Source organism: Halichoerus grypus, chromosome 4 (assembly GCF_964656455.1).
Source record: "Halichoerus grypus chromosome 4, mHalGry1.hap1.1, whole genome shotgun sequence".
In the NCBI taxonomy this organism is placed as follows: domain Eukaryota; kingdom Metazoa; phylum Chordata; class Mammalia; order Carnivora; family Phocidae; genus Halichoerus; species Halichoerus grypus.
The window spans coordinates 146,855,104-146,872,023 of NC_135715.1; the positions used below are offsets into that span (position 1 = coordinate 146,855,104).

Below are 16,920 nucleotides of genomic sequence, written 5' to 3' on the forward strand. Positions count from 1 at the left end.
GGACCATATGCACCCCAAAGTTCATAGCAGCAATGTCCACAATAGCCAAACTGTGGAAAGAACTGAGATGCCCTTCAACAGATGAATGGATAAAGAAGATGTGGTCCATATATACAATGGAATATTACTAAGCCATCAAAAAGGATGAGAACCCAACTTTTACATCAACATGGATGGGACTGGAGGAGATTATGCTAAGTGAACGAAGTCAAGCAGAGAAAGTCAATTATCATATGGTTTCACTTATTTGTGGAACATAAGGAATAGCATGGATGACATTAGGAGAAGGAAGGGAAAAATGAAGGGGGAGGAATCGGAGTGGGAGATGAACCTGAGAGACTATGGACTCCAAGAAACAAACTGAGGGTTTTAGAGGGGAGGAGGATGGGGGGATGGGTTAGCCTGGTGATGGGTATTAAAGAGGGCAGGTATTGCATGGAGCACTGGGTGTTATACGCAAACAATGAATCATGGAACACTACATCAAAAATCAATGATGTCCTGTATGGTGACTAACATAATATAATAAAAATAAAAATAAAATAATAATAAATAAAATGGTGCAGTTGCTGTGGGAAATAGTATGACAGTTTACCAAAAAATAGAGTTACCTTAGGATCCAGCAATTACACTTCTGGATATATATCCAAAAGTATTGAAAACAGTCACTCAGATATTCATACACTCATATTCATAAGCAGCTTTATTAACAACAGCCAAATCCTGGAAGCAACTCAAGAGTCACTGATAGAGGAATGGTTAAGGAAAATGTGATATATACATTCAATAGAATATTATTAAGCCTTAAAAAGGAAATTCTGACACATGCTACACGTATGAACCTTGAAGACATTATGCTAAATGAAATGTCAGTCGCAAAAGGACTAATATTACATGATTCCACTTATATGAAATACCTCAGGTAGTCAAATCATAGAAGCAGAAAGTAAAATGGTGGTCCTTGGGAACAGAGAGAGAGGGCAATGTGGTGTTAATATTTAATAGGTACAAAGTGTCAGTTGGGGAAGATGAAAAAGTTCTGGAGAATAGATAGTGGTGATGGTTGCACAACAATGAGAATGTACTCAAGCACAGAACTGTACACTTAAAAATGGTTAAGGTGGCAAATTTCATGTTATGTATATTTAACCAAAATTTTAAAAGTGAAAAAAATGTCAATTTAGATATTATTTTCATTTGATTTGGGAACTCAGTTATAAATTATTCCAGGTTTACTTCCATATGAAGAATAACTGACAGATTGTTCTGCTTAACCAGTAATTTCTTCATTTAATAAATACACAGAAAATGAAATGTTCTCTTTCTTTTGTTTTAGTGAGACTGAAGATTTTACCCCAGATACAAGTGACAAATTATTAGAAGGTTGGATTTATTATTTTCTTAAATTCAAAAGGAGACTGCTTTACTGCTTTAATGAACTTTTCAGCTATTGCTTTTTGTTTTTTTACTGCTTTGTTTACTGCTTTGATGAATTTTTTAGTTATCAAACCTAAGGTTGATACCTTTTTTTTCCTGTGATTTTACCTATTTTTTGGAAAATAATCTAGTACTACATCACTCAGGTGTTAAGATGAGCCAACTAATTTGCCTTTGCTGAATGGCTATCAAGATTTTATTAATGATTTTGATCAAGAATATGGTGTCACATTATGAATTCATATTTACCATGCTCCTGTGAAAAATATTCATAAAATAAGGATGCACACACAATAGCTTTTATCTGAGCCAGAACCCATTATACTAGGATTTAATGATTTCTTACCCTTCCTTTGTGCTTAATCCTACCAAAATGTACACACTTTTTGTACAAAAAAATGTACAAAAAGTGTGCGGGGGGGGAGCTTTTAGAGTTAAATTTATTTGCTCACATTAATATCTGACTAGTATGGACTTCACTATTTTTAAAAATCTCTATTAGTACCTACTCCTTAGAACATTTGTGAGAACTTTTTGGTTCTCTATTTTTTGAAACCTCAGAGGATCAATGTGGTTCTAACAGTTATCATACATACAAGAGGTAGAGTGTCATGTTTACTGTAAAGTGGCTTTAAAACTCAAACCACAGGTCCACACTTGGCTATTTCAAACACAAAACCCACTCAAGGAATTACTTTAAAAACATATTGTCTCAACTTGGAAGTGAAATTATTTTCATTAAGATGACTCCTAGAATAGCAATAAATATGCCAGAATTCTATAAACACACCATAATCAGAGATGCCACAATAATCACAGATCATACCTGTAGTATGGACTCATAGGCTGCTAGTGAGACAAAAACCATTTAATACAAATCCCCTCATGTTTACATGAGGAAACTCAAGCTAAGGATGACAAAGCAGTTCTGCCAAGGTTACTCGGAGGCTGAGGCAGAGCCAATTCTGGATCTTAAGTCTCCTAACCATAAATGCAGTGTTTTGTTTTTTTTTTCTTTTCCAATTTTTTGCAATGATCATGCTTAAGTCTTACATCCTTCAGTAGTATTTCACCTGCCCAATTCAATCATTATTTATTCATTCATTCAAATATTTACTGAGCATTTCCTTTGTGTTCTAGAATCCCATGTGTGAACAAAACTAACAAAGTCCTTAATCTCATAGAATTTACACTGTAACCTGGGGTGGGCATCAACGGTTAAGGACATAAACAAGATAATTCCAGATATTGATAAGTATTCCCCATCTCATCTGGGACAAAAGCCAAAGAAACTATGATAGCTTGCTAAACCCTACATCATCTGGACATCACCTCTCCCCCAATACATTTCTAACGTCCTTCCCTGTTTCTCTTTCTGGCTCTCTGCACCAGCCTCATGGACCTTGCTATTCCTTAAACATTCCAGGCATTCAGGGCCTTTGCTCTTGCTGATCCTTGTGTAGAGCTCTTCCCCTTCATCTGCATTGCTCATCCCTCACCTTCAGGTCTTTGTTCAAATTTCACCTTCTCAGTGAGGTATTCTTTGACCATAGTCTGAAATTGTAGCCTCATTCCCACCATGGCACTAACTATTCCACTTCTTTGCTTATTTTTCTCACTGGCACTTAATACTATCTGACAGACCGTTAATTGTTTTTTCACTATCTCCTTTTAGAATGTAAGCTCCATGAAGATCACAGCTGTATTCCCAAGAACCTAAAATAGGCATATAGTAGGAGGAGGAAGAGCATTTAGTAAAATAAGAGGGACAATGGGAATAACTAATGAGAAGCACAAGAATTCTGTTTTGGTTATGTTGAGATTGAGGTACCCATTAGATATTCTAATACCTCTAATACCTCTAGTTGAGGTATCACATAAGAAATAGGATATTTAAGACTGAAGTTTAATGGATAGGTTAGGACTGGAAAATTATATTCTTTGTTTCATATAGATATACAATAAAATAACAAATCTGAATACCTGAGACCCTCAAATATCAGAAATTTTTCTTTGTCTTTTCATCAAAACAAATTCTTAGTATATCCTCGGAAGTTGACAGCCATTTAGCCTAGAAACTTAACCTGCATTTGGAATGATAGCCCTGGAAGTAAACCCAATACGCTCAGTCACTTAAAAGCAAAAGTCAGTTAGTTCAATTATGTGCAATATAGAGTCAGGCACTTTAAAAAGATTATCAACCAACAATAAAATTTTACCAATATTGTCAGATAAGTGCAGTAATCAATCCCTCTCATATTTGAGTTAATTGAAGTTCTACTACAACTTTTTTTTTCCCCCAAAACCTACATTGATCTAAAGGATAATGCAGAGAATAACCACCTGTTTTGGCCCTTGATGATTACATTTCTATAAAATGCACAATATTTTTATATAAGATATCTCATTGCATCCTTTTGTGAGACAGGCAGGGAAGATAGTCTCATTCACATTCTACATAATGAGGAAACAGAGTCAAGTAAGTTGGATTCAATTTGCCAATGTTCACACAGCTCGAAGAAGTGAAGCTAAGACTCAAATTCAGAGTTTCAGCCCCCCTAGTGGTGGATCTTTGTAAAAATTTTCTCATCATTTCTAACTCCTTAGGCTAAATTTGTTTTACAGGCATACTAACCTCCCCTGGAACTTAGGCAACTTTTGGTTCTGTAGCAATTCCTCCACATTTCCTCTTGGTATTGCCTCAAAATTCTCCTGGTTCTCACTCAAATTATTTCATAAAACCAGCACTTTCCTGTTTGTTCCAATTATCTGCTTTTAATTAGCTATGTAGAATCAAAGAGTGTTAGAGCTGGAAGGCCCCTAGGAATCATCTATAAGGTAATCTCTCATTTACATGTAAACAAATAGGCTTATAGAGATTGAATATTGTGCATAAACATGTGGCTGTTAAGTTACAGAGGCTGCCTCTCCTACCAAATCATATTTTATCTTTCATAATTCCTAAAGGAAGATATAAGACATGCCCCAGAATTCTAGGGATATTACCTATTTCAGTTTTATTCCCATTGCCTATACACTGAAAGTAATAATAGTTTCTTCTACTTGCCTAAATTCTAGAACATTCTGGTGAAAAATAATAAGACCAGGTTTGTCTCAGTACTATTCATGCCTCCAAAAAAAATACTATTTTTCCTTTTTTTGCCCTCCCCAACAGGAAATTCTCAGGAGCAAATGCCAGAGAATTCAAACAGTGTTCAGGTAAATATTTTTCAATAAACTGCAATTGGTATACATGGGGTCCAGTTTAATATAGTCCAGTTTTCAAGGTCAAATCAGGACTTGGGTTGTACTATTTGAGGGACTTCAGGAAGCACACCCCTATCCACAATTTCTTCCTGCTCAGATCGCCCCCTCTGGCTGAGACCTGTCCATGGTACTGGAGAAATCCCCTAATCAAAATTCTCACTTTACAATTAAATTATTCCTTGCTTAAGTGCACAGAATGAGCCACTGTTCTCTGAAGAAAACGCTACAGGGAGTCACTTGGCCTTGTCTAGGGCAGGTAGACCCAAGTGAGGAACTTGGAGGAGGCAGGGAGGGAACAGAAGCTTCAAAAACAGAGGAAACTGGCTTGTAGGAAATTAGTGCAGATTCCATCTATTTTTCTGTATTCCAAAGGACTGACTGTTTAAAGGCAGCTTTCCAAAAGGCCCTGCTACTCTCCACCATAAACTCAGGAAATTTCCTCTTCCTTAATCCTTTTTAGAGTTTCCAGTGAGGGCTGAAGCTACAGATCCTCTTCTGTTTTTATCACTTTGTTTCTTGGCTCAGTTGAATACCAATTCTAATTGAGTTTCCCAAACACCATGCACACATAATCCTGATGGATTTTACAATCCCTTCTCATTATCAGAGTAGTTTTCAGAACCAAACCTTACAATTCTTACTCATACCAAACCCTGAAGATGCTGGGCTAGTTCCTCATTCAACCTAATCCTCATTTATAAATATAAACATCTATTTGACAACCTCAGGCTTCACTTAGACCATATTTTCCAAGTAAAATCATATGGAAACAACAGGGAGACAGAGAATCTCTAGACTGACAACCTGATTATAGACTATTCCTTGTGCCAGGCTGAATCCCTGGCTAATCTGGACCCTTTGGCTCTTTGCCCTTCCCCTCACTTATAGCTTTTTCCATGGTGAAACATGGTTGGAACTGGTATATCCAATCCAGTTCAAAGTAAGGTGTAGTAAGCACATTCCACCTCGGCTCTCTCTTTTTACAACTAAAAATGCTGGAAAACTACTGAGGATGCTGAATAAATAATAGCAGGAATTTGAGGAGGGAAATAAAAACTCAAAGAATCACAAATACCATTATCAGTTTCCTGCTGCCTCCCCCCTCATATCTCCAAGTTTAGACCCAGAGCAGTTCAAATCCTGGAATTACATAGAATAGGCAGAATAAATCTTTAGGAGAAACCATTGCTCTCTTACCAGAATTAGGAAGAAGTTCCTGTGGACTGGGAAGTAGAAGAAAGTCACTTTTTTTCCCACTTTTCCTGCCTCTCTTGGTTCTGCCTCAAGGCAAGTTTCAGACATGAAGCTACATAGCAATGGCAGCAGAGGCTGCTGAGGCACTTAAAACTCAGAGAAAATCCTTCTCTCTGACCAGAAGAATTAGGAAAAGGTCTCCAGAAACCTGAAGAATATTAGAAGGAAATCTGCTACTTTTTTCTCTGCTTTCTTTTGTTATTTCACCCTAGACATGGATGCAGTTATGGGATGTGTGAGACAGCACACAGGGAGGGTAGCCACAGCATTTAGCCATAGAACCAGAAAAGGGGACTTCTGAGTGTTAAAGGTACTGAAAAAAAAAAAAAAAGTCACAGAGGATCATCAAAAAAGGATCCCCTACAAATCTGTCTGAAAAGTCTCTCCTGAGCTGTGCAGGTAGGGAACTGACCTGAACTTGTATAAACAAAAGGCTTTGAGAACTTGAACTATAGCTTTAATAGTGGTGCAGAGGGATACAAAAAAGTACTGCCAAGACTTTGGAAATTGAATTTACATTGGAAACACAGCCATAGAAGGCAGGGTAGGATGTGTGGTCTGAATCTAAGTTGGCTAATTACCTAGTTAAGCAAAAAAACAAACAAAAATCTCAACCATCTCAAGAGGATTCTAACAGTTCTTGGAATCTCATAAATTATTTAAAATGCCCAAGATAGAATTCAAAATTACTTAACATGTAAAGAAATAAGACAATGTCTACAAAACTTTTAAAGGAAAGGACAAGAGATGTAAGTCCAATGCAGCCAAGATTTTGGAATTTTCAGACAAAATCTTAAAGCAGTGATTATAATAGTGTTCCATGAAGAAATGGCAAATACTCTTAAACCTTATGCAAAGATAGATGTTTCCAGCAGAACTTACATATACTTACTCATCTCAGACACTTGGTAGCATCTGCCCTCTGCTTTTAGATTAGGGATTGTCAAGTCAGTCTCACACATGTGGCATTTTTTTTAAGATATCAATATATGCCCCACCCTCAGAAATTTAAATTCAATTGGAGGTGTGGGACCCAGGGATTCATATTTTTTCAAAAAAAATTCCACATATAACTATTGTGCAGGCCATACTGAGAATCAGTGATTTAGATAGTCTCAGCTCCATTTTATTCCTCAGCTCTCAAGAAATATATAAATAAATAAGCTGCCTCAAATCCTCTTGGAGGAACTATGATAAAACTCTTATAATATCTGGTGGTCTTTACATAATCTATACATAACACATTTTATGTTTCATGTATTTAGGCCTTCTTTCATTTCTCTTTATTGATTTCCTTATTTAATAACTAGTATTATAAAATATATACAGTGAAGCCCAGCAACCTAACCCAGTCTATATTATACATTCTGAGAAGATTGCTGCTTCTGCATTCAGAGGTGATATAGGCCTAGAGAGTAAAACTATCATCTGAGCCATGTTCCCTACCTGACTAGGTCCACATAGCCACTTTATTGAGCCAGACCCCAAAATGCCTAAGATTTCCATAACAGGAAATTGGAATTACATAATGAACATCCATTTTCCTTCCCCACTTACCATTATCTCTAAGCATCAGAAAAGAATTTATAATTTGTTACTTATTTCAATTCACCCAAAAGAGGGAGGGGGCAGACAGAGCTGGCATTTTTATTGACTTAAGATGCCTGATCATCATTTAATGGTGGCTAAGGCCCACATCTATGACAAGGGTCAATCCTAGGTGCCACAAGTGGCAAAAATTATGAGCCCAAGACTCAGAGAATAATTCTGAGACTACAGAGCACAGATACTATTTATGGAAGGTGCTACAATGGTTGTACTACATCTTTTGGGGATTTCTAGGTATCTCTAGTGTGTAGAGTGCAATAAAACGTTAACTATGTACTTTGTCTTGGCAGTTTATCACCATCTTTGAAGGAAACAAGAATATTACTGGCAGTGTGTATTCCTCAAAAGAATTCATTTCAGGTACAAAATATACTATCCTTTAGCATTCCTCCTGGAATGACTGGCTCCTCCCTTTCAGTATTGATACCTGAGATTGAGTACTGAGATTGAAATAATATACTTACCTATGTATATGTATGTGTGTATAGCCATTTTGCAGTTTATTATGTAATTCTTTTACTTTAACTCAAACCACAGTAATAAATAATGGAACTAACATTTATTAGGTAGCAGATATCTCCATTTTATTAAAGAGGAAAGTGAAAGTCATTGAAGAGGAAAGCAAGAGTAGGTTACTCAAGGTCACCCCATAGTTAATAAAGTGCAGAGCTGAGATTCGAACACAGATCTGCCCAACTTCAAAGCTTAAGCTCATTCAATATGACCATAATTCATACACTCAAATGCCCACAGGAGCCAGACAGTTACTATAAACAAGAGCAGTAGGTTGAGCAGGTCTGTGGTCCACTGGAGATGGCATGTCCTGTATAAAGGAGGAGCTGATACCCACGTCCAATCACTAACATACTGGTTGTTGCTAGGTCTTCCAGTTCAAGTCAGCCTTTTTCAAAAGAAGCTGGTGATGAAAGTTTTATGTGAAAATCCTGACTTTCAAATTTTATCAAGTAATTGAATGCTTTTGTGAAACGTTTTGTGGGCCAAACTAAATTTGTCTATATCCCCTATACCATACTACTCTCCCTCTGTCAATCATAATGCCCTAATTTACAAAAGAGAAAATGGAGTTAATAATCACCTGAGTTTACACAGTCAACAAATGGAGAGCTTTTAGGGCCTGAAAACAGATCTTCTGACTTTGATCCTTCATTTTTGCTTCCCTCCATAATGTGGTTCCATATTGTGGCCACTGCATCCCAGAATGAGCCCCATATTGGGTAATGACCAAAGATACTCCATAGTTTTGCTACGAAAAGAACTATTAAAGGACAAACAGAGGGCTCAGTACTCTCTCTAGGGATGAGCTTCATGTAGGTTATTAACCTATGATACTAGCCACCCACTGGTCTTGAACAAGATACAAGGAATCTAGAATGGATGCATATTTGAGGTAGTACCCTCAGTGTGTTTCCAGGAACTGCTTTACATCGGAATCACCCAGTGTATTTTTTTTAACAATGCAGATTCCTAGACCCTCTCTAGACTGCCTAAGTTAGTATCTCTGAGTGATGGTGCCCAGGAATCTGAATTTTTAATAAGACCACCAATTTTTAAGAATGGAAGCTCTTTAATATCTCCAATAAGAATTTCAGAAGTCTTGCAACGTCTCAATCATGTCAGTAAAAAATTTATCTTACTTTTTCAGAATGTACATCTTTCTCTTTCATCCATGTTTTTGTGTCTTATTGCTGCAGATTTTGGCTATTTCCTTTTAAATTCTTAGGTCATTTTTAAAAATAATAGCACAGGTAAAAACCTAAATATACTTTTTTGTTCTTCATAGTTAAATTTACTGTAGGCTATCTTTGCTTTAATCATAGAATATTATCGGGGCACCTGGGTGGCTCAGACGTTAGGCATCTGCCTTCAGCTCAGGTCATGATCCCAGGGTCCTGGGATCGAGCCCCACATGGGGCTCCCAGCTCCGCGGGAAGCCTGCTTCTCCCTCTCCCACTCCCCCTGCTTGTGTCCCCTCTCTCGCTGTATCTATCTCTGTCAAATGAATAAATAAAATCTAAAAAAAAAAAAATCATAGAATATTATCTTGCTAGAAAAGACAACTCTAGATAACTGCAACAGGTACAGTCATGAACTTTGGCATCTACTGGAATTAAGAAAATACTGGTTTTTACTGGCATGTGTGTTTTTATGCCCTGTTATAAAGTTTCAAAAAAGTACATAAATGTTCACTTTTGGTCTTTACATGTTTACATGTAAATATATCATTTTGTGATAATTAAAATATGATATTCTTTAAGAGGCCATGTGCTGAATAAGTCATGTAGAAAAATGAATCCAAATGAAAACTCTTTTATTATCTATACAGTCTTATCTCACATAACAAAAAAATCACTTGAAGTTAGCCAACTGAAAATTCACCCAAAGTAGGTGAGAAATTATAGCAATTTTAATGCACTTGTGCTTTCACTTAAGCACTCTGAAATAGATACCCTTACTGTATAGAGTTGAAAGTTACTTTCCCATGTGAGTTTAGCTCATCTGGCATTTTCCAAGAGTGTTCTGCTAGATAAAGAAAGACATTCTTTGCACTCGTGACTAAAGAAGCATCAGAATGCATTAGGTATAATGATGCCATGAGAGTCAGAAAGCTGGACCCTGTTCCAGTGTGGCCATTTTCTACTCATATGACCTTATGCAAAGTATTTGACCTTGCCAAGATTCAGTATTCAAAAATGGAGATATTGTTCTTCCTATTTCCCTCATAAGAGTGTTAGAAGGATCAAATCAAAAGAGTCTTTGTGAATGTTTTTTAAATCCCATAAAGTATTTTATAAATGGAGGCCTTCCTGGAAACCTATAAGCTGCCAAGACTGAAACAGGAAGAAATTGACAACCTGAATGGGCCAATAACCAGTAACGAGATTGAAGCAGTGATCAAAAACATCCCAAAAAACAAGAGTCCAGGCCCTGATGGATTCCCTGGGGAATTCTACCAAACATTCAAAGAAGAAATAATACCTATTCTACTGAAGCTGTTTTAGAAAATAGAAACAGAAGGAAAACTTCCAAACTCATTCTGTGAGGCCAGCATTACCTTAATCCCCAAACCAGGCAAAGACCCCATCAAAAAGGGGAATTTCAGGCCGATATCCCTGATGAATATGGATTCCAAAATCCTCAACAAAATCCTAGCTAATAGGATCCAACAATACATTAAAAGGATCATCTTTCTGAATTCTAAATCATCAATGCTATAGTATAACTTCTCTCAATTAGAATGTCTAATAAATATCCGTATTACTTTTCTGCTTTGTTCACAGAAACTCTCAAGCCTAGTATTTCCAAACAAGGATCTAAAATGCTGGCAAAGGTATCTTCAGCTCTGTCAAAGGTGTTTTCTCGAACTAACACCAATATTTCCAAATCTTCCTCACCACCTCACCAGGATGAGCACTGAAGCTTTTATACCTGATATAACTATGCTTACTTCCCTTAGAAAATAAAGTGGTTTTTAAAGCATAACATATTGTCCTATGAGATAATTTTTATAATATTGAGCAAAAGTTTAAGAGCAAAAGAAATTGCAATAGAGATCTGGGTAAGAGAATGTTTTGATGAATGCTTTTGATAAGCATTTTGGTATAAGAAAAGGCAGAGCGGTAGTATTACCTATGTGTCATAAGGATAAAAAGACAAAAAGTGTACACAGTAACCAGTCAGCACTTAAGCAACCACCAGAAAATGGCTTTGGATGTTTCCTGTTAAATTTTTAGAGGGTATTTTCACCAAAATAGTTAGCAAATTGAGATGACACTCAAATGAATTCTATAACACAGATATGAAACTGATTGGTTCACTGTTAAAGAAAAAGTATACCAGATATAAGAAATCAGTCTTTCCCATCTGCAAATAATGTTTCATCAGTTTATAAAATATCTCCCAAGGAAACAGATCCAACTATAAATAAAGCATATTTATAAATAAATATGTGGATAAAATGCATAAAATGACTCCTGTCACTTAAAAAAAAAAAAAAACTTTTCAGAAAAGACAAAGGTATTTTGTGGATAAATTACCATCAATAAAAAACTGTTGGTCAGCAGTCATTGAATCCTTTATATAAATATTTTTTCATGAATATAAATAAAAGCTCTATTTGTAAGAACATAAAAAGTAATGAAAATTTAACAAGAGGAATAGCTAGTACAGTGATAAAAGACACTTTTCAAAATCAGTTAATGTGCTACTTTGTGATATGGATCCAACTTCAGCATGTTTGCCACTGGAATCTAAGGATCTTGTTTAAAAAATCCAAAACAGCAAAGAGTGTCAGTCATCATCACTATCTACCCTAATGCTGACTCATGAATTTTTAGAGAATGTGACATCTTCTCTTTTATCTGAAATTTTTCTGACAGCAGCCAGTGCTAAAGTAGAAACATTTGAGAAAATTTTGTTTTACAAAATTGGATTTTAATAAAGTTAGTGAGGTTATGACAGGGAGCTCCTAGAGAAAAAGACATGATTATGAGGTAGAATTTCTACATTCTAATGATAATGAAGTGATTCAATTAGTAATTTAGTCTATTTATAATAATCTCAAATTATTTGATCTCAAAGATCACACAAAGTCATGTAACTTATAGGTGCAGACCTTTCAAAAATGTTAGTTGATGAGAAATGACTGGCAGTCCAATTCAAAACTATTTTCAGAAGAATTCTACCAATGGGCTTAAATTCACAAGTATTAAGTTGAAAGTATCCTTACAGATGTCATCAAAACCACTGACATTCTATATCATATGCTTTTAAGCTGTCTTTTAAAATAACAAGATTCTGCTGTAAAATTTTTTATCAAAGCTTTTATCCATCTTCAAAAGTTAATAAGGAAATAAGCAAATCTCTCACAATTGAAATTCACTCTGATTTCAAGGCACTCTGATTCACATAGTTCTGTAGTTAAATATTTACTATATAAGAATAATATACTCAATATGAAGGGTTTTTTTAATGGTAAAGGAGACTTCCAGTTTTCTCCAACTCAAGTAGAAGAAGAAACAAGTTCAGAATTACTTGTTAAAGCTGTCAAAATTGGCTCTCCCCCACCCCCCACCCCTCTCTGTCTTCTCTGCACTGGGAGCTGCTCTCCTGCCACAGCCCCTCATCCCCTGAAAATGTACACGTGTGCAAAGTTCATCTCCACCCCCTTCTTGGTCAGGAGCACCTCTCAGCTGTTGAGGCCATCACTGTCTACAGTGGTGCTAAAACCACCGGAGACACTGACAGGTGAGGTACCTTATAAGAGCCTCAGCAGCTTGGCAGCCCCACGTCCCCTGACCTCACTTATTCCTAGCCGCAGCTTCCGAACCAGCGCCATTTCAAGGGACATAGACACAGCAGCCAGGTTCATTGGGGCTGGGGCTGCCACGGTAGGGGTGGCTGGCTCTGGGGCTGGAATTGGGACTGTGTCTGGGAGCCTCATCACTGGTTATGCCAGGAATCCCTCTTTGAAGCAACAGCTCTTCTCCTACACCATTCTGGGCTTTGCCCTCTCGGAGACCATGGGGCTCTTTTGCCTGATGGTGGTCTTTCTCATCCTCTTTGCCATGTGAAGGAGCCATCTCCACCTCCCATAGGTCTTTCTCCCGTGTCTCGTCTGCCCTGTACATTCCTTTTCCTATACCTCCCCAGGCAGCCTGGGGAAAGTGGTTGGCTCAGGGTTTGACAGAGAGAAGACAAATAAATACTGTATTAATAAGGAAAAAAAAGGCTGTCAAAATTATAGAAAAATGGTTAAAATTATGGATAAATTTAAGTCCCAGGAAAAACGTTAATCCAAAAAAGGTTCTGTATTAAATGTAATGTGTTAAATGAAACTTTCGGCATGTTTGGCTAACCTAGTGAAAAAGATGTTAAAAGTATCAATGATTAAATTGGGGAAAAAAGCATAACACCTGATAAATTTTTTGGTAGCTAAAATTTCTAGAAGTAACCATCTTTGAGCTGTGGATCCTAAAGAATGCTTTAAATCCATAAGGCATCTTAGGTTGTTGATTCTGTTTATGTTGTACTAAAACAGAGGTTGGCAAACTTTTTATGTAAAGGCCTAGACAATAAACACCACAGGTTTGCAGAGTATATGATCTCTTTCAAATCTATTCCACTGGGCCTTTGTAGCACAAAAGCAGCCATAGAAAATACATAAACAAATAATGGATCCAATGAAAATTTATTTATAAAGAGTGAAATTTGAACTTCAATTTTCACATCACAAAATATCATTTTTCTGATTTTTTTCAGTGATTAAAAATTGTAAAACCATTTTTAGTTTTCAAGCTGGTCAAAAATAGATGGCAGCTAGATTTATGCCATTGGTGGTAGTTTGCTTAGCCATTTTCCATAAAAATTTGGGACCCATAAATTAGCTGAGTATGATATGAAGGACACAGAATAATTCTAAAAACAGTAAACTTTACTAGTGAAGCACATTACAAAAAATGAGTGATTTCAAAAAAATCAGTACATAAATTTCAAACGTTCATCTCTTTAGTGATTTAGTTATTGAAAATATTGCCAAGAAGGCACATGAGCATTCTATTAAAATATACCTCGAGTTAGAAAAAGAAAAGTTAAATCAACTTTAATTTGAAGCTGAATTTCTAGTAAAAATTATTTATTATCTTGGGAATACCCAATCAAGATGGATCCAGCAATAATTTCAGAATACTTGTTAGTCATATTTGTAAAAAAAACAAAAACAAAAAACAAACAAACACCATTAGTATCCATTGCAGCAAAAGGGAGTAAGCAGCTCCAAGTTTTCATCTCCCACAGAAACACTGACAAAAAAACAAAAACTATCAAAATTAACTCTGTCAGAATTCTGGAAAATAGTCAAAGGTTTACAGCAATGAATTGAACAAGAAAAAGGTAACTTTAAAATGTTAGCAAAGATTTGTGGTGTATTTATTTGCCCTTGCTCTAACTCCTCCCCAGCATAGTTCTTGAAAAAGAAACCTGCATCCTTAGTGTTAAGTCCTTGGTCCCTAGTTCTAGAGGGAGCATAGCAAATTTTATAGGAAAATTATTGCATATGTCCATCCCAAACTGTCTGGGAGATACTTGAATGAGGGATGCAAAGCACTTGTCTCTGTTTCACATAACTAGAAACTCTGACCAGAAAAGCAGGGGACATTGTTCAAAAAAGGTGCAAGCCAAGGGACACACTGGGTGGCTCAGTGGGTCAAGCATCTGGCTCTTGATTTTGGCATGTGTGTGTTTTAACTCCTGGTGCTCAAGGAAATCTCTATGAAAACTAGTTTAACACAAAGATAAGAGACTTCAGTGACCATAAAAGACAAGCAACATAGCCTTTTAAAAAACAGTTTGGGAAAGTCACTAAACAAATGGACTAATACAGCTGTCAACAGTCAAAAAACAAGCCCTGGAAAAGAAGGAGATCTGATTTCCAAAGTTACCATGTTATACTATTCAAATGTCTGGTTTTCAACAAAATAACTCATGGAATACAAAGAAACAGGAAAGTATGGCACATTTAGAGGAACAAAATGTTAAGAAATCATCCCTGAGGAAATCCAGGCTTCGGGTTAATTATATAAAGAGTATAGAAAGACTTTGTTAAATATGTTTAAAAAGCTAAAGAAAAATACAGACAAACAGTGAAGGAAATCAGAAAAACAATGTATAAACTAAATGAGAATATCCATAAAGAATAGAGATCATTAAAAAGAATCAAAAAGCCACTGTGGAAAATTTTGACATTTCCTCAGAAAAATATTACTCAGCCTTAAAAAGAAATAAAATTCTGACACATACTATTAACATGTATGAAACTTGAAAACATTATGCCAAGTGAAATAAACCAGATACCAAAGGGTAAGTGTTATATAATTCTACTTACCTGAGGTACACAGAAAAGGAAAATTCATAGTGAAAGAAGAATAAATTTTAACAAGAACTGGAGACAGTGTGGAATGGGAGGTTATTTTTTAATGGTGGCAGACTTTCTGTTTGGGAGGATGAAAAAATTCTGCAAATGGATAAAAGTGATGGTTGCACAGCATTTGAAAATATACTTAATTATACATTTTTAAATGGTTAAAATGGTTATCTTTTGTTAAAATGGTAACTTTAAAAAATGGTTTTAAAAAGGAACCACACAAGTTCTGGAGGTGAAGAGTACAATAACAAACAAAAAATTTACTAGAGGGGTTCAACAGCAGAGTTCAACAAGGAGAAGAAATAATCAGTGAACTTGAAGCTACGACAATTGAACTTATTTAGTTTGAGGATTAGAAAAAAAAGAATGAAGAAAAGAAAATATAGCCTAAAGGACCTATATGAGATGCCATGAAGCAGACCAAAATATGCATTATGCGAATCCCAGAAGGAAGGAAGAAAAAAGGACAGAAAGAATATTTGAAGTACATTCTCATATATAACACAATTCTTTCTTCTTTTACCCTGTCCTAAAGCCAGATGTCCTAAAATTGCTAATTTTATACACCAGTTTTAATTCAGGAACTTAGCTGGTCAACGGTTTTATATCATACTCTATTTTGGGGAAAGCATAGATTTCATTACCAAAGGCAATGTGCAATTTTCTTCTGCAGCATGGTCAGAAATGCATATAGAAATAGAAGGAAGTTTTAAGGCATTGTTTTCTCAATTTATATCAAACTATTCTTTGTCTAATACCTGACTTGCATGTTTTCCTAAAGAAAGGAGACCAATTACTGAACCAACATATTACTGCATAAATAGAATTGTGAGTTCACACTTAGATGTCTAAGAGGATCTGATTTCATTTGCTGGTTACATTCAATTAAAGCAATTAAAAAATATAATTCTGAGATATAATTTATGTGTTTGGTAAAATAAGGCCCTTGATAAAACTGACTACTTGACCATTCCTCCATTCCCCAACTCCCTATTAAGGTCAGTTCCTAGACCTCCGTTTTCCATCTGCTTCCCCATTCCTGTTCCCTAATTTCTACTTTGTTTTCTTGAGACCTACTTTGTTGTGCAATGATGCAATTGATAAATTTTTGCTAATGTGTTAGATTCTTTAATTGGGAGATAGGCACTTAGTCAACAATAGGGCCGTCATACTCTAGGCCCTGATTTTGTTTATTTTTTTTTTTTTTTAGTGTTCAATTTATCCAGTTTATAAATCTAAGTTTTCTTAAACTTGTAAACACAACTTATAATCTGGCATTTATAAGTTACTTGTAAATATAGTAATTTGTGGTAAAATTAAAAGCACTACTTTTACTTCTGTTCTTTGTTTAATATTCAATTATTCTATCATTTTGGCAGTGTAGAATTACATTAAACACCACAGTTTACAAATTT

General features: G+C 35.8%; 1 protein-coding gene and 1 pseudogene across 1 annotated transcript in view; both read left to right on the plus strand.

Annotated features, from left to right (window-relative positions):
* FSIP2 (fibrous sheath interacting protein 2) overlaps positions 1 to 11,002 on the plus strand; it is a 106,407-nt gene extending 95,405 nt beyond the window's left edge. The window contains exons 22-25 of the mRNA XM_036102270.1: positions 1,337 to 1,383; positions 4,613 to 4,656; positions 7,857 to 7,926; positions 10,866 to 11,002. Of these exons, the coding sequence (XP_035958163.1) occupies positions 1,337 to 1,383; positions 4,613 to 4,656; positions 7,857 to 7,926; positions 10,866 to 11,002 (298 nt within the window). The remainder of the gene's footprint in view (positions 1 to 1,336; positions 1,384 to 4,612; positions 4,657 to 7,856; positions 7,927 to 10,865) is intronic.
* A 1,657-nt stretch (positions 11,003 to 12,659) lies between these two features.
* Positions 12,660 to 13,157, plus strand: LOC118542254 (ATP synthase F(0) complex subunit C2, mitochondrial pseudogene; annotated as a pseudogene).
* Positions 13,158 to 16,920: the final 3,763 nt, after the last annotated feature.